At 65.6% G+C, this 26843-nt stretch overlaps 7 protein-coding genes across 7 annotated transcripts; 3 read left to right on the plus strand and 4 right to left on the minus strand.

Moving 5' to 3' along the window:
* The first annotated feature begins 46 nt into the window (after positions 1-46).
* MPV17 (mitochondrial inner membrane protein MPV17) lies at positions 47-4147 on the plus strand. The gene is made up of 7 exons (XM_065730613.1): positions 47-126; positions 1906-2021; positions 2139-2231; positions 2388-2483; positions 3534-3566; positions 3661-3713; positions 3794-4147. Exons 1-7 carry the CDS (start codon positions 66-68, stop codon positions 3861-3863), a joined length of 522 nt encoding a protein of 173 aa, XP_065586685.1. The 5' UTR covers positions 47-65; the 3' UTR covers positions 3864-4147.
* Positions 4148-4422: 275 nt separating this feature from the next.
* UCN (urocortin) lies at positions 4423-5290 on the plus strand. Its single transcript, XM_065731123.1, has one exon. The coding sequence runs from the start codon at positions 4887-4889 to the stop codon at positions 5187-5189; it is 303 nt and encodes a 100-aa protein (XP_065587195.1). The 5' UTR covers positions 4423-4886; the 3' UTR covers positions 5190-5290.
* A 507-nt stretch (positions 5291-5797) lies between these two features.
* Positions 5798-8428, minus strand: TRIM54 (tripartite motif containing 54). Its single transcript, XM_065730614.1, has 10 exons — positions 8202-8428; positions 7851-8023; positions 7497-7668; positions 7325-7420; positions 6873-7106; positions 6752-6774; positions 6540-6664; positions 6363-6455; positions 6185-6223; positions 5798-5917 (listed from the first exon to the last, which is right to left on the minus strand). Exons 1-10 carry the CDS (start codon positions 8367-8369, stop codon positions 5907-5909), a joined length of 1134 nt encoding a protein of 377 aa, XP_065586686.1. The 5' UTR covers positions 8370-8428; the 3' UTR covers positions 5798-5906.
* A 275-nt stretch (positions 8429-8703) lies between these two features.
* On the minus strand, positions 8704-10709 carry DNAJC5G (DnaJ heat shock protein family (Hsp40) member C5 gamma). Its single transcript, XM_065731125.1, has 4 exons — positions 10504-10709; positions 10190-10403; positions 9405-9549; positions 8704-9150 (listed from the first exon to the last, which is right to left on the minus strand). Exons 1-4 carry the CDS (start codon positions 10614-10616, stop codon positions 9068-9070), a joined length of 555 nt encoding a protein of 184 aa, XP_065587197.1. The 5' UTR covers positions 10617-10709; the 3' UTR covers positions 8704-9067.
* A 435-nt stretch (positions 10710-11144) lies between these two features.
* LOC136045006 (uridine-cytidine kinase-like 1) lies at positions 11145-17172 on the minus strand. The gene is made up of 14 exons (XM_065730615.1): positions 16913-17172; positions 16532-16638; positions 16299-16469; positions 16060-16131; positions 15756-15945; positions 15615-15676; positions 15222-15238; positions 14650-14748; positions 12963-13056; positions 12805-12867; positions 12214-12336; positions 12031-12138; positions 11806-11962; positions 11145-11720 (listed from the first exon to the last, which is right to left on the minus strand). The coding sequence occupies exons 1-14, from the start codon at positions 17166-17168 to the stop codon at positions 11647-11649; spliced, it is 1593 nt and encodes a 530-aa protein (XP_065586687.1). The 5' UTR covers positions 17169-17172; the 3' UTR covers positions 11145-11646.
* Positions 17173-17374: 202 nt separating this feature from the next.
* Positions 17375-20210, plus strand: SLC30A3 (solute carrier family 30 member 3). The gene is made up of 8 exons (XM_065731083.1): positions 17375-17576; positions 18069-18248; positions 18802-18948; positions 19014-19167; positions 19260-19449; positions 19529-19634; positions 19742-19876; positions 19979-20210. Exons 1-8 carry the CDS (start codon positions 17375-17377, stop codon positions 20122-20124), a joined length of 1260 nt encoding a protein of 419 aa, XP_065587155.1. The 3' UTR covers positions 20125-20210.
* A 107-nt stretch (positions 20211-20317) lies between these two features.
* On the minus strand, positions 20318-26533 carry GTF3C2 (general transcription factor IIIC subunit 2). Its single transcript, XM_065730616.1, has 18 exons — positions 26178-26533; positions 25480-25762; positions 25259-25261; positions 24991-25085; positions 24752-24829; positions 24535-24633; positions 24239-24460; positions 24029-24140; positions 23774-23891; positions 22890-22921; positions 22501-22630; positions 22265-22409; positions 21945-22106; positions 21723-21810; positions 21511-21639; positions 21197-21328; positions 20833-20940; positions 20318-20752 (listed from the first exon to the last, which is right to left on the minus strand). The coding sequence occupies exons 1-18, from the start codon at positions 26516-26518 to the stop codon at positions 20573-20575; spliced, it is 2457 nt and encodes an 818-aa protein (XP_065586688.1). The 5' UTR covers positions 26519-26533; the 3' UTR covers positions 20318-20572.
* Between the last annotated feature and the right edge of the window lie 310 nt (positions 26534-26843).

Consider the following 26843-nt stretch of genomic DNA (forward strand, 5'->3'; position numbering starts at 1 on the left):
AATCGCGCTTCGCGCTGTTGATGGCGTCATCACTCTGCGCCGTGTCACGTGGCCACGCGGGCGCTATGGCGGCGTTGCGGCGGTTCGCGGCGCGGCGGCCCGGGGCCGTGCAGGCTCTGACCGCCGGTAAGGGCCCGGCCCGGCCCCGCCGCACCGCACGGCGACCCCGTGGGCCGGGGCTGAGAGGGGGTGGAGCCTTGGAGGCGGGGGGAGATGTATGGGCCTTGGGTCTGATCGGTCCCGGCGCCTGAGCCTGCAGAGGTCCTTCCCCCCCGGGCTCCGTAGGCCGCTCCTCGGTCCGTTCCGTGTCCTTCGGGGCTTCTCCGTATCCGGGACGGGCGGTGCCACGAGCCCAGAGGGCTCTCCCCCCCTGTGGTGGATCCCCGCAGGTAACCCGGAGCCCGCTGAAACGCGCCGCCCCGGAAGGGGGGGGTGGGGGATGGGAACGCCTCCAACCTCCGCTGCCCATCCCCCAGTTCTCCGTGGGGTGACGGCAGCGTCTCTGCTGCCAGGCGCTGCTTGGGGGGTGTGCCAGGCGCTGGGGCTGTGCCAGGCCACCTCACCGTTCCCTTTGTTATTTTTATCTCCTTTGATGGAATTCACTGCCTGGCGCCCGCTGTGGGGCTGTGCCGCCACGATGTTCCTCCGTGTCCTGGAGGGAGGCCAGGCAGAGCCGGGGGGGCCCTCACACTGGGCACACGCTGCAGTTCGAGACTTGCTCTGTGCTCCCCCTCACCGTTTCTTCTCCGCATTGGGTCCGGTTCTTCTGCAGTGTGGGGCAGCTCCTGGGTGCTGGATAGAATTGGGTGGCCAAGGAGGAGCTCTGTCCTTTTGTCCAGGCATACCTGAAGGACTACAGCCCTCCACGCTCCAGCCCTGAGATCCAGCCCCGCTGTGCTGCTGAGATGTTCCCCCCAACACAGACATGCAGCCAGGGCCAGGCCAGGGACATTTCCTGGCAGCTGCTTGCACTGGGGGCAGCCAGCAGTGGTGAGAGCTGCGGGGCAGCACTTTACCTCCTGCAGCCCGGGCTAGGGGCCAGGATGCCAGCAGAGCCTGGGTTCGGCAACAGCAGCACGTGCCCGCAATGGTGACCTGGTGCCCTCTGCCTGCAGTGAGCAGCCCCGCAGCCAGCGAGGCCCGCGGGGGCTGTCTACACTGTGCCCTACTTAGGCTTGAGTGCGCTCCAGGGCCCCTGGCTACAGCGTGTGGGAGCGGCAGACTCAGCAAGCAGGACCTGGGAGGACTGGGGGCTGGGGAACACAGCGGTGAGCTCCAGCCCTGGGTTATGGGTTAGGGTCAGGGTTATCTGACCCTCTTGGGCCACCCCAGCTGCACAGTCTGCCCCTTGCTACTCAGGGTGGGACACTGGGAGTGGCACCCCCTTGCAGGTGGATTCAGGCCTTGGGGTGCTGGGCACACAGTTTTGTGGCTGTGACTGTGCCCTTAGGCTGGAGTCTGCTTTGTGAGGGGCTGCAGGGGCTGATATGGAGGGGTTGGGGTGCCCAGCTGTACTCCAGATCCTCAAGAAAGGAGCAGAAGCATGGGGGCTGGAGCACTGCCTGGGAACCAGAGTGCTGGGAGTGAGCAGGGAGCCCATGAGGGCTGGGGCACGGAGCGCCGAGCCAAGGGAGTTGCGTCGAAGAGGTCAGGAGGGCAGGACGGGGCAGGGGCTGCCAAAGACCCGCTGAGCTGCACCCCACCGAGGGCGTGGGCACGCAGCTAAGTGCTGCACACTGATATGGAAACACTGCTCTGAGCTGTGCCAGCGGCCGGGAGGAACCAGGAGCAGTCCTGGCACCGAGCGACCAACAGCACAACTGGGGATCAGCTGCTTGTGGGGCCGGGGCCTGCACAGGTCCCCAGCTCCATGCCTGCACGCCCTGAGCTCCGTGCTGGTTGCAGGGGCCCTGATGGGAGCTGGTGATGTGATTGCACAGCAGCTGGTGGAGCAGCGCGGGCTGCACGGGCACCACGGCCAACGTACCCTAAAAATGACGGCTATCGGTTTCTGCTTCGTGGTGAGTGCCCCGGTATGGGGGGGTTCAGGTGCTGAGCTGTGGGGCAGGCAGGTGGCTGCCCAGCTCCTGTGGGTGCCCTGTGGCCTGGGCACTGTGCTCAGCACGCAGCTCTCGCAGGGCCCCGTTGTGGGAGGGTGGTACAGGATCCTGGACCGGCTCATCCCGGGGGCCACGAAAGCTGTGGCTGTGAAGAAGATGGTGCTGGATCAGGTCAGTGCCACGTGGCTGTGGGGGTGGGGTGGCACAGCGGTGCTGCCTCCCTCCTGCTGCTGCTCTCGGGTGCTCCCAGATTTGCAGACCCCATTCCTACAGCTGTGTGCTGGGGGTGCCCGGGGCTGCAGCTGGGCTCGTGCTGCTCTCTTGCAGGGTGCCTTTGCACCGTGTTTTCTCGGCTGCTTTCTCACCATCACCGGAGCGGTGAACGGGCTGTCGGTGGAGCAGAACTGGGCCAAGATCCAGCAGGTACGTGCCTGCCCCAAGCGGCGTTGGGGCCAGGATGCTTGCTTGACTCTTAGTGCTGCCCTGGCACTGGGTTTGCCCCTGAGCCACCTGCTCCTTCCTCCCCTCCTAGTTGTTGTGTCCTCAGCCCAGAGCTGGCTGCTGCTGCCCCACAGCAGCTGTGGGGCGATGGTGGCTGTGGGACACAGAGCAGCCACTGTGGGGCCAGACCCAGGTCAGTGCTCAGTCTACAGGAGGTGATGAGTGTGGGTGCCACCTCTTGGTGCAGGCCACGTTGTGGGGTCCCACGTGGGCTGGATGTGGTGCCCCCAGCTCCTTGTGTGCCATCCGTCCCCTCTCCTGGCCACGTCTCAGAGCCATTACCGAGATGGTTCCCATTAGCAGCGATTGCTGGAACCCAGCGCAGGCGCTGAGTCAGCGCGGCCGGAGGGTGACTCACTGGGGAGCGGGTGCCCACCCGCCATGGGACGTGGCACGAGGGGACGAGGGGTGCTTGCCCATCTGCGGGGATGCAGCAGGGCTGTGGGTGAGGTCCCCAGCCTGAGGGCTGTAACTGGGACCAGGTGCCCCAGGCAGGCTGGGTGCCCCAGGCCAGTGGCTGCTCTGGGGACACATTCACCCCAATTCGGGGCACATCCACCTCTCCCTGTGTAGAAGGAGCGTCACAGCGCATCCATCACCCCAGCGCCCGCTTCCCCATTCTGGGCCGCCAGCCAGTGCCGGGAGGAGGCCGGATCCTGGCTGAGTCACAGCCAGGCTGGGCAAGGGGATGGGCAGCGTGCTGTGCTCCCCCCTCGTCCCTGACATCCGTGACGCTGGGGACTGCACCGGGGCTGGCGGCAGGAGTTGTGCCCCAGAGCTGCTGCAGGGCTCCTGGCTGCCTCCTGCCCTCACGCTGCCACTGCTCCCAGCCCTACACGGGCACATGCCCAGGGAGGGGAAGGGGGACTACAGTCCCTGCACAGCTCCTCTGCCCTCAGCTGTGCAGGGCTGTGCGTGGGGCGGTGTGGCTGCAGGGCTGTCCCCTGTGCTCACGGCCTCTACGTTCCTCAGGACTACGTGGATGCACTGCTCACCAACTACTGTGTAAGTGCTGAGGATGGAATCCTTGGTTGGATTCCCCGATCCTGTGGCACGGAGCCACCTGTGGCCCCTCACGTCACTTCTCCCCTCTGCCCAGATTTGGCCGCCGGTGCAGATTGCCAACTTCTACTTCGTCCCTCTGGCCCACAGGTAGCAGCACTGCCCCGTGGCCCCATGGCTCCAGCTGCCTGTGGCTGTGGCTGCTCATCCATCCATCCCTCTGTCCCCAGGCTGGCTGTCGTGCAGTGCGTTGCCATCGTCTGGAACTGCTACCTGTCCTGGAAAGCAAACCGTCTGTGAGTGGGGAGCCGTGCCCCAGATGCCCCCACCCATCTCCGAGGCCTCAACCGGGGGATGCGTGTAGTTCTGAAGCACTGTGCAGTCCCCCATGGGGGCACGTTGGCAGCCCCACGGGGCTGCGGGACCGCTCCGTCCATTCTCCATGCCCTGCCCCACAGGGGGCGTGCTCCGTCCTTCCCCAGCCCCGCTGTGTGTGCGGCCACGCTCGACGATACCTCCACCCAGATTTGTGTCGGGCACTTCAGGAGCACCCAATAAACACACTGCTCCGCTGCACCTGGCGACGCATGTACTCTCAGCCCTTGGCCCGTCGGTCCCCCGCTCTCTCCGGGCGCGGTGCCGCGGTGCCGTACCCCCGAGCCGCATGGCACCGCGCTCGCCGCTATGAGTCACGCCGTTGGCCACCGCCGCTTCCTCGGGGCCGTCTGCAGCGCTTGGCCGCGGCGTGCGGGACCGGCGCGGTGCCAGGGGGGGTGCACCGTGGGGGGGTGCACCGTGGGAGGGAGGCTTGGAAAGGGTGACGCGGGGGTGCGGCACCCCATCTCCGACGGGAACCGCGGCCCCGACGGCGCCGAGCCCCGCGCCGTCCCTTCAGCACCACGGAGAGCGGCACCGCGAGAGGGGCGCGGGGTGCGGGTGTGAGCGGTGCGGGGTGCGTGAGGGGTGAACGGGCACCGGAGCGCTGCGGGTCCCGGAGGGGCCGCTCTCGGTCCCGGTGCGGTCCGGACCCGCCGTCCCCCGCAGCCCCGCACCCCCCGCCTCCGCCCGGTGCGTGCCCGCCGCTGACGTCAGCCCCGCTCCGGGCCCCATATAAAGCCCCGAGCACGGCTCCGGCTCAGCCCCGCGGGGACGGACGGAGCTCCGCGCAGCGCACGGCGCCCAGAGCTCAGCGCAGCGGTACGGGCGGTGCGGGACGGGGCGGGGCGGGACGGGACGGGACGAGGGGCACTCGGCCCCGGGGAAGCCCCCGGCGGGTGCGGACCCCGCGCTGACCCGCGGTCCCCCAGGTGCGGACGAGCCGAGATGCGGCGGGCGCTGCTCACCGTTCTGCTGCTGCTGTGCCGCCCGTTCCCCGCCGCCCCCCGCCCCGCCCGCCCCGACGGCCCCGACGGCCCCGGCTCGGGGGTCCCCGCGGCGGAAGGGACGTCCGAGGCGTTGTGGCCGCCGCTGCCGGAGGGTACGTGGAGAGCGAGGAGGGACGACCCGCCGCTCTCCATCGACCTCACGTTCCATCTCCTGCGGCACCTCCTGCTGCTCGCCCGCGCCCAGAGCCAGCGCGCCCGCGCCGACACCAACCGCCGCATCCTCGACGCCGTGGGACGCTGAGCTGGTTCCCGCACCGCCCCGCACCGCGCCGGGACCGCTCCGCCGGGCGCGTGGCTGCGGGACTGCTCCCCGGGACGGCCCCGCGCCGATTTTGTAATAAAACGCTGTGGAAAAGCTGTAGTGCGGAGCTGAGTGCGGGGTCCCCCTTCCGTCTCCGCTGCATCCCCCCCTTCGGATATCTGCAGCCCATGGTAAGACCCTCCCCGAGCCCCCCCCCCCCGTGCCAGGCTGAGTGACCCCGACTATGGCCCCATCCCCATCGTGCAGCCGCCCCCGGTCCCCTTCGGCTGCTGAAGTCCCGACAGCCCTGGGGATGGCACTGGGGACACCCAGTCGCTGTCCCCATGCATCAGCAGTGACGTGGGGTGGGTGACGCGGCACGGTGCGGCAGTGGGGTGGGGGCACGGGCTGTGACCCACCGGTAATTGAGGTGCTGTGTGCTCAGCCTGGCACTGTTTGCTCGGTGCACCCAAGGGACAGTGCTGCCAGACGGCACCGCGGGGATGGCAGACGTGGGTGCTCCCCCCAGACATGGGGCTGCGGGTGCAGAGCCCTGGTGCAAGGGGCCCCCATGCACACTTTCTCCCCACACGACACACCTCGCAGTGTCCTCTCATTCGGTTTAATGAGGGCTGGGGCAGCCCCACTGTGTGGGGCTTCGTAGCAGTTGTATGGCTGGAGAATTTGCTGGTGCCAGTGCTGCACTGTGAGTCCGGATCAGTGCTGACCTGCACCAGACACTGGCCTCAGTGCTGTGCCCAGCACAAGGTCCCCATCCCATCTTCCTCATTCCATCTCTCTCCCCATCCCCATCGATCCTCACCCCATGCCACCCCACCTTCATCCCATCCCTCTCCCCATCCAAACCCATCCTAACCCCATTCCCATCCCATCAACATCCCATCATCCTCACTCCATCCCCACTCCATCCCACACCACCCCACCTCCATTCCATCCCTCTCCCCACACCCACCCATCCCCACAGAGCGTCTCACCATGGGGAGAGCTCAACAGCTTCTGCCTGGGCCCCACATCTGTGGAGAAAAAGCGGTGGAAAGATGGAAGGAGGGACACGTGGTGCTGTGGGACCATGCACTATACACAGGCACAGTGCAGCCACAGAAGCACCACGGTGGCTGTAGCACAGCATGGCACAGCACAGCACACACTCACCCTCGGCAGCCTCAGCTACCTCCAGGCTCTCCTCCTCTCCTGCCCCCTCGCTGCTGTCCGTGGGTCCGTCCCCATCGTCCTCACCCAGCACTTCTATGGGGCAGGGGCACACCTCAGTGTGAGGACATCCCTGCAGCAGTCCCCCCCTCCCGGGGAGTGCCCACCCCACACTGGTACCTGGCTGGAAGTCGATGGTGCGCAGCATCTCGGCCACATGGTCCACGTTGATGGAGAAGTGGTCCATGCTCTCATAGCCGGGTTCAGGGCGGCTGCTCATCGACACCTTGGACATGTCTGTGATCCTGGGGGCACAGCAAGTGGCACGAGCCTTTCCCACACCATCCCCATCCCATCCCAACCCATTCCTATCCCACCCCACCCTCACTCACTTCTTCAGGAGCTCCTTGGAGTGCTGTGGGGGGAAAGCAGAGGGCCATCAGCACCCAAGGAGCAACGCACCGAGCCGCAGGGCGCAGGGCAGAGCCCCCCACACTCAGCCCCCCCAGACACCTGCAGGTACACGGCCATCTGGGGCTCCTCCATGGCCTGGATGGCCGTCTCCACCAGCTTGGAGGAGGCCTCCAGGTGGTCCCCGTACTGCCGGATGAGGCCACGCACGCGCTGCACCTTCGCCTCCTGCTCGCGGGCGATGCTCTGCAGCAGCTCCTTCTTGCGCTCCTCCAGGATGCTGCAGAGCGAGTCGAAGCGCAGCCCCACGTGCTGCTTCTGCCGGCGGCCGTTCTCCTGTAGGACCACCCCCCCAGGGCTCAGGGGGCTGCCGTGCTCCCCCCCCAGCCCCACTGATAACATCACCCCTGGGACACCCGGGCTCCATGGCTGCCACTGCCATGGGGAAAGGTTTGGTTCCCCTCCCAGGTGGGGGTCCCGAACAATACGGACTTTGTGTCCAGGGCTGGAGGGGGGAGGGGGGGTGGGGAATGGGGAGGATGGTGCGGCCCCACCTCGATGGTGCGGCAGATCTCCTCCATCTGTGTGATGATGGCCTGGATGCGGTCGTTCCCCGCCACCAGCATGGCGATGCCGTCGCTCAGCTCGCTCTGAGGACGGAGCAGCATTGGGGTTGCACCGGGGTACACCCTTCTCCTCCCTCCACCCTGGGGTGGGGTCACCCACCTTCTGGCGCTGGTACACGGCGGGCAGCGGGGCGACCTCGCAGTCCTTGTGTGCCCCGAACACCTTGCAGAGCGAGCAGGTGGGCGCCTCGCAGCGCAGGCAGTAGATGTTGATGCGCTCGTCCTCGTGCTCCTCGCACATCAGCTGCTGCTCCGCCTTCGCGTGCAGGGGGCTGCGGAGGGGGAGGGAGAGGGCTCTGTGCCCCACGGCATCCTTGTGCCCTGTAGCATCCCTTGCCTCACTGCACCCCCACGCCCCACCGCACCCCCAGCCCCACAGGAGCCCCTTTAGCCCAAATTCCCCCCCCCCCCCACCCACACGAAGGTTCCCTCCCACGCGTGTCCCGCCCCGCACCGCGCGGACTCTTGCTTGTAGATGTCGATGATGTTCTCCACCAGCAGGTTCCGCTGCAGCCCGTACACCCCGTGCCGGTCCAGCACCACCTCGTGGCGGCACGACGGGCACCGGAACCGCCCCCCCGACGGCCCCGCACCGGAGCCCCGCGACTGCCACAGCGGGTTGGAGGCCTGGGGGAGACAGGGGGGGGAGGGGACAGAGGGGCGGGGGGGATCAGCGCACCGATCCGGCCGAAATCTCCCCCCCCACACACCCGCCACGTCGCTCCGGGCACGGAGCAGCCAGCCCCAGGGCACAGAGCGTCAGGTCCCGGCGCCCCGCCCCGCCCGGCACCGCACCGCCCCGCACCTGGAAGACGTCGTTAGCGCACTTGCGACAGAGATTGTGCTGGCAAGGCAGGATGACCACGGGCTTGGTGAACATCTCCAGGCAGATGGGGCAGATGAGCTGCTTCTCCAGGCTCTCCATGCTTCGCGCTTCCGCCAGCAGCGGCTTCAGCCCCACCGCGAAATTCATCGCCGCGGTCCCGGTACCGCTCCGGCCCCGCACTGCCCCGTTCCGGCCCCGCACTGCCCCGTTCCGGCCCCGCACTGCCCCGCTTCGGCCCCGCAGCGCTAATTTTAGCCGCCCCCGCCCCGTCGGGGCCGCGCAGCTGTCGACGGCGTCGGGTGACACTGAGTCACGGCGGGCGGCCGTCCCACCGCCGGGGTCACCCCGTCCCGATGCCCACCGGGAGCCTCAAGCGACGCGGAGCCGCATCACGGCACGGCCCCCACCCCCTCCAGCCGAGCCTCAGAGCCGCCCCCCCCCCACTTCCCGAGACAGAGACCACGCCGCCGAGTTCCCCCCCATCATCCTTTAATGGTGCCCATAAAATCTATACAAACCCACAGAAAGTGCCTGAAGGGTCCCAGCCCCGCAGTGAGCTCGGTGCGGCCCCGCGATGAGGCAGAGAGGGGCGGGGCACGGCGGGTGGCTCCCCCTCTTTCCACCCCCCCCCCCCCCCCACATAGCCCCATAGCAGCGTTTGGCACCCAGCGCCCATCTGGTGGGTCCGGCCCCGGGGTTACAGTGCTACCGGTCTTGGTCACAACGCTGTGGGACGGTTTCACCTGAGATTGTGCCCCCCCCCCCCCCAGGTTGGGTCCTGGGGAGCAGCGGTGGTCCTGAAGGAGGCTCTTCCCCCTCCCTCCCCCCCCTCTGGCACAGAGGCCCTATGCCTCGCTCCTGGCTCCGGCAGCAGGCAGGGGCTGGGCGCTGGTGGGGGGGGGCTGTGCTTCCACTGGGTTCTGTGGGTCTGGAAAGGAAAGGTATGGGTCAGTGGCATGGCACTGGGACGTGAGGCCAGGGAGTGGGTCTTAGGGGTCCCAGCAGCAATCTAGAGCTGCCCACTGGCACCAGCACAGCCCTCGTGTCCCAGTTGCAGACCCCAAGAAAACCAAGGGAGCCCCCACCCCCACACGTGGCCCCACAAAGCCCGATGCCCCCCTGAGGCAGGCCTCTGTGGGCCAGGAATGTTGGGAGGTGTCACAGTTTTGGACCCCGACTCACCGCCACCATCATCCGCCTCCAGGTCCTTGGGGTCGACGTACTTGTAGGACTCGTCCTCGCGGGGCGGGCAGCACCTCCCACAGCAGAAGAAGCAGCAGCAGAAACAGCAGCAGCAGGTCAGCACGCCGCAGCACAGTGCCAGGGCCTGCGGGATGGGATGTCAGACCCCTGGGCTTCCCTGAGATCCCCAGGACCACCATGAGACCCTAGATCCACCTTGAGACTCAGTGACCCTTCTGAGACCCCCAGGGCCAGTCTGACAGTGCCAGGGCTGCCCTGAGACCCCAGTGACCAGCTGCCTGAGATCCCCAGCACCACTGTAAGACCCCTGGATCCACCCTGAGACCCTGGGGCCCTCCTGGGACCCCAGGCCCAGATGCTGTGAGACTCCAGGGCTGCCTTGAGACCACTGGGGCCACCCTAACATCCCAGTGTCCAGCTGCCATGAGATCTCCAGGGCCACTGTTAAGGCCCCAAGGCTCTCTTGAGATCCCATATCCAATGATCTGGGCTGCCTCAAGACCCTTGGGGCCGCATTGAGACCCCCAGGGCCACCCTGAGACCCCAGTGTCCAGCTGCCATAAGATCTCGGGCCATTGTAGTACCTCTGGACCCACCCGGAGACCCCAGGGCTGTCCTGACAGCCCAGACCCAGACCCAGCGAGATCCCCGCGGCCACCCTGACACCCCAGTGTCCAGCTGCCCCAAGATCCCCAGGGCCACTGTAGGACCCCTGGGGCCACACTGAGACCCCAACACCCACCCCCCCCCGGATCGGCGCCCACCTGGAACCACCACTGGGACATGAGGAAGTAGTGGCGGACGGCATCGTCCCCGAACTGCTCGGCCACGTAGAGACCCAGGGAGCCGTACTGGTCGTACAGCTGCCTCCGGTCGGCATCGCTGAGCGTGGCGTGAGCGCTGTTGATCTCCTTGAAGCGCTCGGCCGCCGCCGGATCGTCGGGGTTCTTATCGGGGTGGTAACGCAGCGCCAGCTTCCTGCGGGCACACGGGGACACGGGGCGCTCCGGTACGGCCCGGTACGGGGCGGTACGGCCCGGCACGGGGCAGCACAGCCCGCCCCACGCCCCGCCGTTACCGGTACGCCCGCTTGATCTCCTCGGGCGAGCTGCCCTTCTCCAGCCCCAGGACGCGGTAGAGGCTCTCCCCTACCCGAGACAGTTTCCGCTGCGGCCTGCCCGGCTCCGCCATGGCAGCGGGCACGGGGCACGGCCCGGCCGGGCCGGCAGGGAGCGCGGGGCCGCGGCCGTTTCCGTCCGTCCGTCCGACACCGCCCCGAGTGGGCGGAGCCTGTGCTGCGGGGCGGCACGGCGGGCTGCGGGCACCGGGAAACCGCCCCAGCACCGGGCACCGGCACTAGACCACAGACCCCGGCCCTAGCCCCAAGCGGTAGCCCCCAGCCTCCAGCACTAGCCTCCCACCCTAGCCCCCGGCCCCTAGTCATTAGTCTCCCACATTAGCTCCCAGCCCCCAGGACTAACCCCCCCGACTCCCAGCTAGCCCCCACGCACTAGTCCCCACCTTCCAGCACTACTTCCCAGGCACCAGTCTCCCCCGCTAGCCCCCAGCCCCGAGCACTATGCCACCCAGCTGGTGCTCACCCCCAAACGGCACCCATTGCCATCCATCCCCCAGCCCCCCCCCCCCTCCAGCTACTCAGTGACAGCCACACAGCGCTGTGCCCCCCAGCCTCACCCCCTTCTCACTCTGAGCCATGGGCAGTGGCTGCCCCGCTCCTTTATTCCAGTACAAAACGAAGGCGGCCACATACAGTACAGAGCGGGCGGCAAAGCGGAGGGGGGGCCCCACTGTAGGGGACCACTGCCCCCATGGCCCCCGGCCCAAAGAACCTGAGCAAGAAGCATGGCATGGCCCAGCCCTGGGGGGGATGGGGGGCCTGAGGAGCAGCCCCTGCGCGTGGTCCCCTCCCCCCAAAAGGGACCTTTGGGGGAGACAGTATGGCCCCACCACCATGGGGCTGGAATGCAAAGGAGTGTTTGAATATCAAACCCCCCGTGCCACGTGGGGGTGATGGAGTGCAAGGAGGAGCTCCCCAACGTCCCCCCCCAACAACCCTGATGGTCTGCAGCAGTGCCGGGGGGGGCAGCTGCTCAGAATAAATACAAATAAATACAGATTCCAGCATCGCAGGACCCAACCCGAGATCCTGCTGGGCGGGGGGGGGAGCGGTGGCACTGTGCCCCCCCCAGAGCTGGTGGGCTCAGCAGTCCACGGCTTCACTGTCAGTGCAGGCGGGCGGCGCGTCGGTGCCAAAGTACCTGTCCCCAAAGTTCCCTGTGGGAGAGAGGGAGGGGGTGAGCAGTGTGATGGAGAGGGACGCCCCCCCCCGCCCCCCCACTCCGGCCCCCCCTGCCCTCACCGATGCCGGGGATGATGTGGAACTCCTCGTTGATCCTCTTGTCCACAGCCGTGGTGATGATGCGGACGCGGGGGAAGGCGTAAGCCACCGAGTGCACCCCCATCTCGGCCATCAGCAGCGAGAGCAGGAAGATGCGCTCCTCCGGCACGTCGTGGTCCTGAGGCACGGCACCATCAGAGCCGCCCCAGCAGGTTGTGAGCCCCCCCACCCTGCCCAGCTCCTCACCAGCAGCACACGCACAGCCATCATGGCAGCGGCACCGGTGGACACGGTGCTGTCCATGAGGATGACGTAGTCCTCGCTGATCTCCTTGGGCAGGCGCAGGTAGTGCAGCTGGGGGAGGACAGATGGTCAGGCATGGCAGCATTGTGCTGGGGGCTCGGCCTGGGGGCTGTGGGTGCTGCTCACCTCGGGCTCTCCCGTGTCGTGGTTGGTCTGGATCAGGATCTTGCCCAGGCGGATGTCCTTGCAGACGGCTGTCAGAGCTTGCTCCATGGTCTCCCCAGCCCTCAGGATGGACACGCCGGTGATCTGGGATGGGGCAGGAGCCCTGTGTCATGGCTGCATCCTCTCCACTCAGTGCTCCCTGCCCAGCCCTGCTGAGCCTTTGCCCCCCCTTGCTCAGAACCCAGCTGCACCCTTGAGAGCTCCCACAGGACCTGGTAGGATCCACATCCACCCCCCAGGGCAGGGGACAGCCCCACAGCTGAACAACAGTTGGCCAACAGTTGATCAAAAGCTGACAGCTGACCAACGGTAATCCGACCAATGGCTGATCAGCAGTTGACCAACGGTTGACTGACCATTGACCAATGGTAACCCAACCAACGGCTGAGCAGCGGTTGAACAATGGTTGGCCAACAGTTGACTGACCATTGACCAATGGTTGACCAGCAGTTGGTCAACAGCTGACTGGCAGTTGACTACTGGTTGGCCAATGGTTGACCACTGCACTCTCTCAGATGGTGGCCAGTGGACAAGGGGCCTGGTAGATCTCACCCGCTGCCTGTGGAACCGCTTCCCCTCATAGGTCGTTCCCTGCGGTGTCTCCACTGTCACTGACTGCAGAAAAGAGAGGGGAAAAGAGAGTGAGCAAAGGCATCCCCATGTGGCCCCACTGCCTCTGGTGCGATGGGGACAGAGGGTCAGGGCTGTACCTTCAGCGGGAGGAACGAGAGCGCATGCTCAATCAGCAGCCGCATCAGGCGCTTGGAGTAGAAGATGAACTCATCCCTGGTGGTGTCCTTGTTCCTGTGGGAAGATGGGTGCTCAGTAGCTGTGTGGCCAACGAGGGATGTGAGCACAGAGCAGCCTTCATGGCTGGAGCCCGGGGATACGCTGACAATGTGGGAGGAGGGCTGCAGAAGTGGCGGGGGCCCAGAGCATCGCAATGGGGAACGGCTGAGAGCCCTGGGACCATTCAGCCCGAGGAGAGAAGGCACAACTGTGGGATTCTGCGAAGTCGTGAGAGGCGCAGCGAGACTGCGCCAACGCTGCAGTGCTGAGGGAGGTGAGAGAGAAAGTAAATAAACTCCCCACAGCACGTTACTTTCTTGAGAATGCAAGGGAGACAAAGGAGCCTTAACAAATCTCAGATGGTCAGCAGATGGAAGTGGTGGCATTGGCAACAGTCCCTGAGAGGCAGAAGGATATTAGATATTTTTATTCTGTATTTTGGGACATCATCTCCCACTTGTCACATCGCACGGTGCAGATGACAGACAGCCCACCAACAGCAGTGCTGGGGAAGGGCAAAGCAATTGCTTCTACCTCAGGGGTATTTCTGCTGTCAGATGTGGGTACCTTGCAGCCAGGAGCTCTGCAAGGACCAGGAAAGCCCAACAAACCTTAGCACAGACTGGGCAGTGTGTCCTGCCAGGGCACAAAGTCCAGAGCTCAGGGCAGAGCTGACCCAAGCCCTGCAGCCTCAGCTGCCAGCACACATCCTGGAGCCCTTCCATGTGTATACGGGGACTGGTGTGCAAACAATGGTAGAGAAAGGCTGTTCTGTGTCCACACAGGACTACTTTCTGCTCCCCACCTCTGCACAAGAGCTGAGGATTGCCCTGGAATCTCCTTCTCCCCGAGATGCCAAGCCTGGATTTGCCATGACGCAGCGAGCTGCTCATCTGCTGCCAGCTCACAGTGCTGAGACAGATGGCTGCGGCACGGGGAGCCCCAGCACCAGGCAACAGAGCTGCCAGCGCCTGCTGAGTGGGAAGGCAGACCCAAAAGAGGAAGGCTGGTCACCTCTGAGCACCAAAACCAAAGCCACCAAGCCACCCCCAAACACAGCGACCTTCCACCAGAAGAATTTCTCAGCCCAGGTTCCTAAGAAGCGCGTTGCTTTGGTTTCCCTGCCTCCCCGTGGGCTGCGGTAGGATGCGAGGGGGAGGCTGACGGGCCACGCCAACGCCCCTCGTAAATGTGATGTTTTTCCATTTACCATCTGGAAGAGGCAAAGTCCGCCTCCCCACAGCCCGGGCTGCAACGCAGCACTGCTGGTGACGGGAGATTAGCAGGGCTGATCCCCTCCTCCCGGGCAGCTGAGCCAGCACCCAGTGCTGAGCAGATTAAGGTTATCAGATGCTTGTGGCCTGGGAACAGGAAGGCTACAGACAAAGCAACGTGTCAGAGGTCCTGCGAGATTTGGTCTCGACCTTACAAGCGTGCTATTGCCACCTAGAGAAAGCAGAGCATCGGCAGGGAACAAAAAACAGAGCGAGGGCAAAACCGTGGAGCAGCAGCCAGGTCCTGGTGGAAGCACTAAGGGATGGGACAGGCAAAGCAACACCAGCCTTCGTATGGTGACCCTACAGAACAGCCCTTCTGGGGGGGACTCACCTGATGATGGTGTGCATGCCCCGCACCTGCGGTGTGTTCTCCAGCACACTCAGCGTCGCCGGCAGTGGCTGCCCCTGGTGGGCTGAGGCCAGAGCTGCCCTGCAGCAGAGAGCAGCGGTCAGAGCCACATGCTGTGCACATGAATACGAACTTCTGCCAGCTCTGGGCAGCTCTGCACAGCCACGGTGTGCTGGGTGGTGCCCTGGGACACCGCATCGCAGCACGAGTTCTGCCCAGCTGCAGCTGCCCACGTGATGTACCCAAAAAACAGGGGAACCTACAGCTCCTTTCTATGGGAGCAACTGCCAACGTTCAGGGCAGGAATCATCAGGCTCCAGAGGACGGCAGCAGCACATGGAGGCAGTCCTACAAATGCAGCACAGCTGCATGCACCCCAAATGAACTGTATACACAGCATCCACCCGAGGCTGAGGAACAGCACCTGCACTCAGACAACCTCACAGAGCTTCACCCAGCAGGAATAGGGGAGAGGCAGAAGAGGACAGCAGGGGCTAGCAGCCATCTCCATGCCCAGAGCTGCCTGTAGCCCAACCAGCAGGTCCCCGACATACCTGACAGTGATTTCACGCTGGGTGGGACAGCAGATGTTCAGCGTGGCAAAAGGGGAAAGAAAAAAAAAAAAGGGATGTTTGGTCACTGTGCCAGCAGCCCTGGCCCAACTCCCATCCCTTCTCCTCGGGCTGGATAGGGAAAGGGAAAACCCTGCTGTGAGCAGGCTGGAGTGCCAGTGACACCAGGGACAAGCGGAATGGCAAGAGCTGCCTGGGACCGAGGGGTGCAATAGAAGAATGAGGCCAAGGAATGAGCAGGCTGCTGCCCCATCCCCACTTCCCAGCCCCTGTCTGCTTTGAGTCACATAAAGGGGCAATACTGAGACCCATAGGGCATATGGCTGCAAGCAGCCCTCTTCTTCTCCAGCTCCCTGCCTTCTGCCAGCCCCTTACCTTCTCCAGCTGGCTGTGCACGTGCTGCACAATAAGGTCCAGTGCCACAGAGTTCTCCCCACCTGCCCAGAGAGCAGAGATGTGAGGTGAGAACGTGCACCCACCGCCGCAGTGGGGTCAGGTGCAAGCGGCACATCTCACCCCGGGGCACCACGATGTCTGCCACCTGCACGCTGGGCTCGATGTACTGCTCGAAGGCCGGCTTCACAAACTTGTGGTACTGCTTGATGACGCCCACGATGTCGCGCCCGCGCTCCATGATGTCACGCTGCAGCCGCCGCACCAACCGGATGTCCGAGTCCGTGTCCACAAACACCTTCATGTCCAGGAGCTGGAACACTGGGAGGGGTGAGCAGCCCCTCTGCAGCCCCCCTCCCTGACACCCCTAACGCAGCAGCACCGCGCCAGCGGGACCCCTCTCTTGGGATCCCCCATGCAGCAATACCTTCAGCAGCTCCTTGTTGGCAAACGCCAGGATGCCCTCGAACACGATGACGTTGGCCCCGTATACGGTTTTCTGTGGGGAAAAAGGTGCCACCCTCACCATGCCCTTCCACTGCCACATCCCACCCCCTCAGCCGCCCCACAGCACGCAGCCATCAGGGGCCTCTATGGTCACTCATCACAAAACCCCGTGCCCTCTGCCAGCCTCACGTCCCAGCCCCACGTCCCCAGGGCACCCACCCACTCTCGGCGCCGGCTGTGCGTGGTGAAGTCGTACACTGGCACCTTCACACTCTTGCCCTTCTTCAGCTTGCGGAGCACGCTGATGAGCAGCTCGAAGTCGAAGGCGTCCGGGTGGTCAAAGTTGTAATCGCTGCGGGCCGCCAGCGCCTGCTGCCCCTCGTCCAGCACCTGTGGGTGGCACAGCTCAGCACCGTGCCGTGCCGTGCTGTGCCATAGCGCACGGCCCTCACCTTGTAAAAGGAGTCCATGGAGAGCAACACGACCCAGGGCACGTCCAGCGCCTCGATGATCCGTGTCGCCACCGTTGTCTTACCCGAGGCGCTGCCGCCACACAGCCCTGAGATGAGCGGGCACCGTCAGCACGGCTCAGGGCCGACTTCACACCCAGGACACAGCCCAAAAGCAGGCTCGGATCGAGCCTGGAACCCCAAACCCTGGACTCGGGATGCCAACCCTGGCCCAGCCCCAGAACTGAAGCTCAGCTCCCAGAACCAGGCCCAGCCCCAGCCCTGCTCCAGACCCCAGACCCGTCATCCCACACTCCACACCTCCCATCTCACTCCCACGCCACATCCCAACCCCAACCTCAGCCCCACCCTCCCGCCCCGCACCGATGACGAAGGCCTCTCCCACGGGCGCCCCGGTCTCGCTGTACCAGGGCGGCCGCCCGGCCGTGTAGATGGTCCGCTTGCTGGTGCGCAGCAGCGGCGGCTCGGGCGGGCCCTGGCCCTGGCTGGCCGTGCGACGGCGCGGCGGGGCCAGCGGCAGGCGGCTGAGCAGCGAGCCCAGCGAGCCGGGAGCGGAGCCGCGCTCAGACCCCGCCGCGCCCCACGGCCCACACCGCTCCCCCGCGCCCAACGCCGCCATCACCGCGCGGCGCCCGCGGGGGCTGGCGGGAAGGGGCGGGGCGACGCGCGAGACCGCGCCCACCTTCGTTCTGGTAGGGCGCGGCGCCTCGGGAGGGGGCGTGGCCTAGGCGCAGACGGGCTCTGTCCAAGCACGCCCCCGGGGGCGTGGCCAGGGGCGGGGGCGTGGCCAGAGGCGGGGTCCGGCGCCGCGCGGTGCTGCCCGGCATGGAGCGCCCGTCCGCGACCGGCACCGAGAGCTCGCGGCTGCTGGGAGCGCGGGGACGCAGGTACCGCCGGGCCGGCACCATCGCCGGCACCGGCACCGCCACATCAGCAGCACCGCATCATCCCCATAACGGCGTGGGCGCCCGCGGCACCGGAGCCCCGTCGCCGGCATCACACCATCAGCATCCCCGTACCGGCGTCGGTACCCCCTGCACCGGCAGCGCGTCGTCATTGACATCCGCACCCCACCATTGACATCGGCACTCCATCACCGGCACCGCATCACCGGCATCGGCATCCCATCATCGGCAGCCCCGTCGCAGCACTCCGTCAATGGCACGTCCTTAGCGACATCCCCTCACTTCCCCTCCACCCCCATCACCTCCATACCGACACCTGCACCCCCAGCCCCACCACCCACCACCTCACTATCTCCATCACACCCCGCTTCCAACCCCCCTCCCCAACCCGTCCCCGGGATCCGCAGCCCCCGCACCGCCCTCATTCTGCTTCCACCCGCACCTCTGTGCCCCCCTCGGGTCCCTCCACAGGTGTTCATCCGACACCGGCACCGCACTGCCCGCACTGCCGCCCCCCCTTCCCCCTGCACCGCTGCCACCCATCCATCACCCCGCACCGGTACCATTCCACACCCCCACACCGGTGCCACCCCCCCGCCCCAGTCTGTTCCCAGGCCCCCAGGATGCCCCGGCCCCACTGCTCCCTGGGAAGGACACGCAGGAGCCGGGGGGGGTCCCACTGTGCCCCTGCAGCCCGGCCCCCCCCGGCCCCATCCCGGAGAGGCTCCAGGCACGGCGGCAGCTGAGCATCGCCTGCAGCGTCTGCTGCGTCTTCATGGTTGGGGAGGTGATAGGTAAGGGGATTTGGGGACGGGGTTGGAGGGGGTGGGGAATCGGGGTAGTAAAGATAGGGACATAATGGGGCGAGATGGGATGTGATAGGGTGAGGCAGAGTGGGACAAAATGGGAAAGGATGTGATGGGGTGAGATGGGATGTAATGGGATAGATGGAGAGTTGGGGTGGGATGGGAATGAGATGTTGGGATGGAGTGGGAATGGTGGAGCATAATGGGATGCAATGGGTTGAGATGAGATGTGATGGAATGGGGAGTTGGATTGGGACAGGATGGGACACAGTGGGATGGAGAAGTTTGAAAGATAACGGGGCAGGATGGGATGGGGCAAAACAGGAAAGGACATCATGGAACAGGATGGGTCACGATGGGGTGGACAAGGAGCTGTGCTGGCACATAACAAGATGAGCTAGGACACAATGGGATGGGATGTGATGGGACGCAGTTGGGATGGAACAGAAATGGGATGGGGCATAATGGAGTGGAGCTGGACTGGGACAAGATGGCACACAATGGGGTGGGACGCTGTGCCAGAGCCCGGTGCCGCCTGCAGGTGGGTACCTGGCACACAGCCTGGCCATCATGACGGACGCAGCCCACCTGCTGACGGACGTGGGCAGCATGGCCGTCAGCCTCTTCTCGCTCTGGGTGTCCGCTCGCCCACCCACCTCCACCATGACCTTCGGCTGGCACCGCTCGGGTGAGGGGGGCTCGGCCCCGGGGCTGCCCGCAGCGTGGGGACCCGCTGACACCCCCACCCCACAGAGACCCTGGGTGCACTGGCCTCCGTGCTGTCCATCTGGGTGGTGACCGCGGTGCTGCTCTACCTGGCGGCCGCCCGCATCCTCAGCGCTGATTACGAGATCGAGGCACGCACCATGCTGGCCACCTCCGCCTGTGCCGTGGGTGCCAACCTGGTGTATGTGTGTCCCCCTCTCCCCCCCATCCCCGCTCCCTCCCAACCCCATATATGCCCCACAGACCTGGCACTGAGCACTCCCCTCCCCACAGCATGGCCTACGTCCTGCACCAGGGCCACGGGCACGGCGTGGGGGGCTACGAGCAGCTCGGGGGGGGCTGCCTGCCCGGCCGTGCCCCCCTGCCTGGCAGCACCAGTGTCCGCGCCGCCTTCGTGCACGTGGTGGGGGACCTGCTGCAGAGCGTCGGCGTCCTGCTGGCCGCCACCATCATCTACTTCAAGGTGTGGGGCTGGGCTCTGCCCCGCGTGGGGGGCACCGCGGCCCTGCAGCCTCACACTGTTCCTCCTGCTCCCTCCGCAGCCTCAGTGCAAGATCGCAGACCCCATCAGCACCCTCTTCTTCTCAGTCTTCGTCCTGGGCTCCACCATCACCATCCTCAGGGATGTCTTCAGGGTTCTCATGGAAGGTGAGGGTGATTCCTCGGGGTTGCAGCCCCTATTACCCTACAAGCCCTTCCCTGTCCGCCCCAGACCCCAAAGTGAGACAGGAGCTGGGGGTGACCCCTTGGTGCAGGAGCCCCGCGGGGAATGGCAGTGGCTGTGGTGACGGAGGAGCTGCTGGCAGTCAGCGGGGTGAGGGCCATCCATGACCTACACGTGTGGGCACTGACACCGAGCCACCCCCTGGTGTCAGTGCACGTGGCTGTGGGTGAGTGCCCCACACGCTACTCACACCCCATGCATGGCACAGCCAGGGCCCATGGGGCTGAGCCACGGTGCCCACCAACCCACAGATCCCACCAACCCACAGATCCCACTGCTGACCCCGAGATGGTGCTGCGGGATGCCACGGGGCGGCTGCAGCAGAAGTTTGGCTTCACGGGGTGCACGGTGCAGGTGGAGCGGTACCAGGAGGCAGCAGGGGGCTGCCCACACAACCACAGCCCTCCAGCATGAGCCCCACCTCTGCTGCCCCCAACTGTGGGGCAGGGAGCAGGGCAGTGCGGGGCTGAAGCTTGGCCCCTTCCCTCTTTGTGTGTGTGTGTGTCTGTCTGTGTTTGTCTCAGCGCGCGGAGCTGCCACCCCCAATAAAGGTGTTGGAGAGCATCTGAGGGGAACCCCAATGACACCGCCGTTACAAAATGCACCACTTTACTGCACTGCTGCCACCACAGCTCAATGTGAGCGATTCCAGAGCCCCCAGCACCGGGGGGTGGGGAGCACAAGCTCAGCCCCACGCACGGCCTCAGCCCAATCCCACTGCCTGCCCCGCACCAGCACAAAGCGCAGCGCACAGCACAGAGCCCTCTGGGCCCCAAGGGGACAGCGGGAACACCGGGTCCCTGGGGGAGGAGCACCAAGGGGGGGGCACGCAGCTCCCACAGCCAGCAGCGAGGGGTCAGGGTTACTCAGAAGGGGGCCTGGCAGGAGGGCCAGGGCAGGAGCTGTAGCGGGCACGGCTCTGCGGCAGCAGCTGTGGGTCCACGGCGGCTGCCAGCCCTGCCAGGCAGTGCAGGCGCACGATGCCCGCCTGTCCTCCTGACACCAGCCAGCCACACGCCTCCAGGTTGGGGCTGAAGCGCACCTGCAGGGAGGGGGGGTCAGAAAGGTGTGGGTCCCACCCCCTGGAGATGGCACAAGGAGCGGGGCCGGTAGGGCTCTCACCTTGTGCAGGGCTTCCAGCTGCAGGCGGTCGAGGCTCAGCTCTGCCTTCCCCTCCTGCTTGTGCATCCGGCGCATGGGCTCACGGCTGGGGAAGTTCTTGAAGCTGCGCTGTGGGGGGGGTTAGGGGGAGGCAGGCACCGTGAGGTGCAGGGGGTGGCACCCCCAGACACCTCTGCCACAGCCCCCAGGCTCCGTTCTCGTGCTGGGTGAGCTGAGCTGTCTCCAGCCCACACCTCACCCTCAGAAGTCTGTACTCCCCCATGCTCACAGCCCTGGGACTGGGCATGGGGTGGGGGCCACACCAGCACCCCTAGTCCTGCTGCTCTCATTCAGGAGAGCCCAGCTCCCCCCCCATTGCTCATACCAGGTCAGTGTCCCGGAACCGCACGTAGGCTGTGGCCGCCATCTCGCTGTAGTGCCGGGTCCTGGGCAGCACTGGCTCGTTGCTCCCTGGCACTGCAGGGCTGCAGGGCAGCAGGTCAGCTTTGTACACGGGCTAGGGGAGAGAGGAGGCTGAGGGCAGGGGTCCACACCCCTCTGAACAGACAGTGCCCAACTCTGAGGCACCTGAGGAATGAAAGGAAGAGGACAGGGCAGGGAACCCAGCCCCAAAATCCCACTGCAGTGACCAGCTGGGACAAAGGGCAGCACCTTTCTGTTGGCAGCCCAGCCCCTTACAAATCTGCGGTCCGAGGAGCGCTTGACATTGAGTTGGTTGACAGCCAGGTCGGGCAGCACCGCAGCCACCAGCTCGCCTGTGATATCCCCGGCAGCCACTGTGTTCAGCCAGTCCGAGCCCGAGATGCTCTGCGGGAACAGAGGAGGGATGGTACCGTGCCCCAGCAACCTGTGGGACTGCTCCATGGGACGGAGCTGTGTCTGCCCCTTACCCACACGGTCCCCTTGCGAGGAGCCACAAAATACGCCTTGAAGCCCAGGTACCCAGCGTCAATGTAGTGGATCCCACAGAGACCATAACTGCAGCAGAAAAGGGCGAGGGCAGAGCTCAGAGCAGAGCTGTGTCCCGGCCCTCCTGCCACCAGTGCCATCAACGCATCCCCCACCTGGAGAGTAGGAGCCCACCGATCAGCCAGAGATCCCCCAGCACTCACGAGGCATAGCAGTTGTCCTGGGCCACGGTGACGCCGTTGTAGGGCAGCAGCCAGGCCACCTCAGTGCTGAGGAACCGCTTGATGCTGTTGATGGGTTCGTAGAGGCGCCGCAGGTCCCAGAATTTGATCTTTCGGTCGTTCCCTACCGTGACCAGGAAGTTGCTGAGAACCAGGAGAGAGGCTGCACTGAGACCCCAGGGCTGAGCAGTGCCACCAGCTGCACGGCTCCTCATCCAAAACCACCCTAAGTCTCCAGTGCCGTTAGCTCAAGCCCAGCAGCAGAAGCAAACCCCTGGCCTGCAGCAGCTCCATGCTCTCACCTGTTGGCTTTGCACCACTCGATGCTGCGCACAGCATGGTCGTGGGCCAGGAAGCACTGAAAAGGGTACAGCTGCAGGGAGCCATCGGCGTGGGACACGCGCTGCAGTGGGGATGTGGTCAGCAGGTTCCAGATGGCCACAGTGCCTGCGGGCAGAGGGGTGCTGTGGTGAGCTGCCCCATTACCCCAGGTTGGAGCACAAAGAGCAAGAGCTGCTGCCTGAAACCAGGAACTCACCGTCATAAAACCCCGCTGCTAGGTGCTGGTGGGGCCGGGAGGGCATCCAGGAGAGGCTGAAACATTGCCCACACTCGGCTGCGCTCCCTGCCTGGATGGAGCCCACCTGCAGCACGGTGGTATGCTGCACCTGAAGGGAGAAAGGACACAGGTAAGGACATGTTCCAGCACTGCCTGTCCTGGGAGCGGGAGACACACGGGTGGGTGGGAGCACAGTGCTAGGGGCAGTGAGCTCTGTGGGCTTCCTGGTGCCCCCTAGCTCCCTGATGCAGCAGGCAGGGGGCACACGGGGCAGCAGCAGGCAGGGGGCACACGGGGCAGCAGCAGGCAGGGGGCACACGGGGCAGCAGCAGGCAGGGGGCACACGGGGCAGCAGCAGGGACACTGACCTTGCAGACCATGTGCTTGTGGGGGGACCCATCTGGAAGAGAGCAGAGGAAGGTCAGGGTGGGAGCTGCCAGCAGCCTTCAGCTCAGCACAGCACTCCCACGTCCCTGCCCCTGTCCTGACCAGAGCAGCGTCCCCACTGCAGCCCAGCAGAGCTCTCCTGCGCCCCAATGTCCCATGCACACACACACAGGATCCCCAGCACCAGCTGAGAGACACTCCACCAACACCACAAGCACTGGGGGAGGGAGGGGGGGGGATTGGGGAAGATAAGCTCCATGCCCTGTGCTCAGCAGGAATCCAGGCCATGTCTGCACCCCGCGCAGCGGAGGCAGTAAGATGCAGACAGCCATGCATCATCCCCAGCACCGCAATCACTGCGGGGTCACAGGGGTGGGAGCGCCGAGGCCCCGCACTGCACCAAACCCACGGCAGCGAATCGACACCGGCACCCGACGCCACGCACGAGGCTGATGGGACGTGCTGCCGCAGCACGGCTGCACCCGGCTGCTGGCTGGGGAAGGATCCAACCCACCCCACCCACGTGGGGCTGCGGCAGCAGCGCAACCCATCCGGAACCGGCGCACGGAGGGGAGGGCTGGCGACACGGGAAACCCATTTCCCATTGTCGGCAGCGAGCGGATGGATGGGGGCTGTCAGCTGCGGCTGAGCGGCCACGGGCAGCTCATCAATCTCACGCAGCTGCCGGCAGATGGGAGCATTACAAGGACCATTGGGCAGCGCCAGACCCGATCAGAGCTCTGATCCCAGCCACAGCGTACAGCTCCCGGCCAGGAGGAAGGAGCGGGCAGCTCTGCCTCAGTGGGGCTGCAGGCTTCCCAGAACTCTGGGCACAAAGGGATGAGGGCGGCGCGGCTCTTCCTACCTTTTACCTGGGTTCTCGTGCAGCTCTGCAGTGCACCAGGGTGAGGGAGGGCGTACAGCACCACGCTGCCATCTGAGAAGGCAGCAGCCAGGAGGCCGAGCCGGCTCATCTGCGGGTGCTGCGGGACAGGCACAGGCTCTAAGCCTCCTCCTGGTTTTCAAAAGGAGCCTCGGGATCACCGCGCTCTGCCCGGAGAAGGCAGCGCTGTGGCACAGACACAAGGAGGGAAAACCCAAGGCCAGGCTGCACACCCACCTTTGAGGAGCTGCTGGGAGGCTCCCAAGCACCGCTGGGGCAGAACTTCATGTCCCAGACACAGCCGTGGTCAGCAGCGATGGCGTAAGCCAGCCCAGCTCTGTCAGCAGAGCTGTGGGTGGAACCGTGAGAAACGCTGGAGCTGGAAAGCAGCGGCCCCACCACTGAGACACAACAGCCCTGTGCTGTCCCCTGTTCTCCACCACTCACCCCTCCTGCAGTGTGCCCAGGCCCCAGAGCTGCAGTAGGGCGGGGCCTCGGTGCAGCCCCACCACGCTGTGAGTCTCCTCCATGGTTCTGTGGCAGTACAGAGCCACGTACTGCGCAGCCACTGCACCCTCTGGTGTTGGGCACCACTCCATGGCCCATACGGGGCCACCCACAAAGAAGGCTGCGTCACGACGCTCCTCGTGGGGCTGCAGGGAGCTGAATCTGTGGCAAGGAGGAGTCAAGGCATCGGGTAACAGAGGCTGCACGTGGCAGGACTCCCAAGATGACCCACTGACCTGTTCAACTGGTACAAAGCACCGCCATCCTCAAGGCCCTCCCGCTGGATAGAGAAAAGCGGAGACTTCTCCTCCACTGGCAGGTACGGGGCAGCTTCACTGGGGAGGAATGAGCTTGAGAGGTGCATTGTGCCCCTAACAGGGGGTGACCTATGCCACAGCCTCCCCGCAGCACTGTGTCCACAAGCCCAGCCCCTCCCAGTACTGCCCACAGTACCTTTCAGAGAGACACGTCCAGTTGTGTGCCAAGGGGATCCAGTCAGGGAACTCCCACTGCGAGTGCACCTGCTCCCGCCTGCAGGGGATGCCAAGGGCATCAGCAATGATTCTGCTCCCTGGGTCCTGCCACACATGTGGCCCCTGGGAGAGACTGTCCAGATGTGGGGACGTCCCCATACTGTCCCAGTGCCCACGGTGCTGTACAGAATGGCACCACGCCCCTCCCACCTCACTCACAGGCTGTAGGTGAGGCTGGAGCACTTCTCCACAGGGGCCATGATGGAGTTGTGGAAGCCATTGGGAGCAACGCCGCGGCACAGGGGCTTGGATCTCTGGGAATGAGAGCAGAGTGAGGGGAGGATCCAGCCAAAGGGCTGCCCCCACCTGCCCAAACATCCCAGTACGAATCTCTCTGTAGTCATCCAACACTACATCACTGAGCCAAGAATCCTGACACCAGCTCCAGCAGCAGCCCAGCAGCGGGTGCTCCCCCAGGAGCACACACACCCTCTTCCCCACCCACTCTCACTCTCAGCTGCCTCTCCAGGAGCTCACAGCTGGCCTCACACCGCACACGGCCCTATATTACCCCAGCAGAATCCTATTTCAGGGCAGATCTGACCAAAAGAGCTGGAGTGAGAGGGACACACACACACGCCCACAGCCAATGACAGCTCACCTCATGACACTTACAGCACACAAAGCAAGCAGCAGAAGAGAAAAAGCTCCTCTCCTCACCCTCACACTGTGCCCTCGTAGTGGCTCCGACTCAGACTCCTCACTGAGCGCCGCATCGCTCTCCTCCTCCTCCTCTGCCTGCAGCAGTACATCCTTTGAGGGCACAAAGTCGGCATCCTGAGTGGGGTCATCACTGTTGGCATCCTCCTCCTCCTTCTTCCTCCGACGCTTCCTCTGGATGCGCTGGGGCTCCTGAGGGCCCTCAGTAGAAGCTGGGGGCTGGCACACAGATGTCAGCTCCTCTGCCAGCTCCTGGAGGTACAGCAGTGCCCTGTGACAGAGAGGCAGTGCCTGGCAGTAAGTGGAGGTGCTCCAGCAGTGTAGCACAGCGGCAGCCAGCCCAGCCCCAGGGTCTGTAGGAACCATTGGGAAGGACCAACACAGCCACACGGCTTCTTGTGGGCTCAGCAACCACCTCAGAACCAAGAGGCTGTGTAGCTCCAGTGTCTCTATTCACGGAGTGCTGCTGTATGCATCACGCAGAGCACCCCCCGGGACACCTCAGGGCACACACGCATCCCAGTGAAGCCCACAGAGCTCTTTCTGCAGCCGCTGACCTCACGCAGCCGGAGCTGATCCCCGCAGCCCTCTGCTTCCGCAGCCCCACGCTCTCCCCTAAAGCGGGCCAAAACCCTCCAGGACCGGGACCCAAAGCCGCCCCCCCCCACAGCCCCGGCCCCGCTCACACTTTGGCCGCCCGCCGCCGGGGCCGCCCTCCAGGAGTCGCGTCAGGGCCCTCCCGGCCGCCCCGCAGCCCCTCGGGACCCTGCAGGCCCCGGGACAGCCGCAGCAGCACCTCAGCCTCGGGGCTCCGCGAGGCCTCCCCGCGGCCCTCCGCCTCCTCCGGGCCAGGGCCCTGAGGGCCGCTCGGCGCCTTCGGGCTGCGGGCGGGCCTCTGCCGGGGCTTTACGGCCGCCTTCCCCCGAGCCGCGGGCGGGGACGGCTCCCGGGGAGCGCCGCGACCGCGGCCCCGGCGGCTCCGCTCGCGGCAGCGCGGCCCGCGTGCCCCGGCGGCGCTGGACGCCATGCGGGGCAGTCCCGGAGGCGCTCCCGGTGCGCTCAGGCCGGCCCCGCCCGCATGGCTCCCACCGCTCCGCCGCGGGCAACGGCCGCGCTCAGCGCCGGGCCCGGAGCCCGCAACATGGCGGCGCGCGGAGATGACGTCCCGACGCCATGGTGTTCCGTCACGTGACAGGAGGCGGGAAGACTCGGACCGTATAATTTGTGGTGGTGCGGGAGGGGGGGGGGGGGGAAGGGTAACTGTGTGCGCGCTCTCCCCGGTCCTCGTGCTACAACAGCAGGCCGTGCTCCTGTGGGGCTGTTCTTCTCTACTCTCCTCCCGGTGCTCCGCC

This window comes from Cyrtonyx montezumae, unplaced genomic scaffold, assembly GCF_038088225.1.
Source record: "Cyrtonyx montezumae isolate F1298 unplaced genomic scaffold, pur_monq_1.0 scaffold_13, whole genome shotgun sequence".
Taxonomy (NCBI): domain Eukaryota; kingdom Metazoa; phylum Chordata; class Aves; order Galliformes; family Odontophoridae; genus Cyrtonyx; species Cyrtonyx montezumae.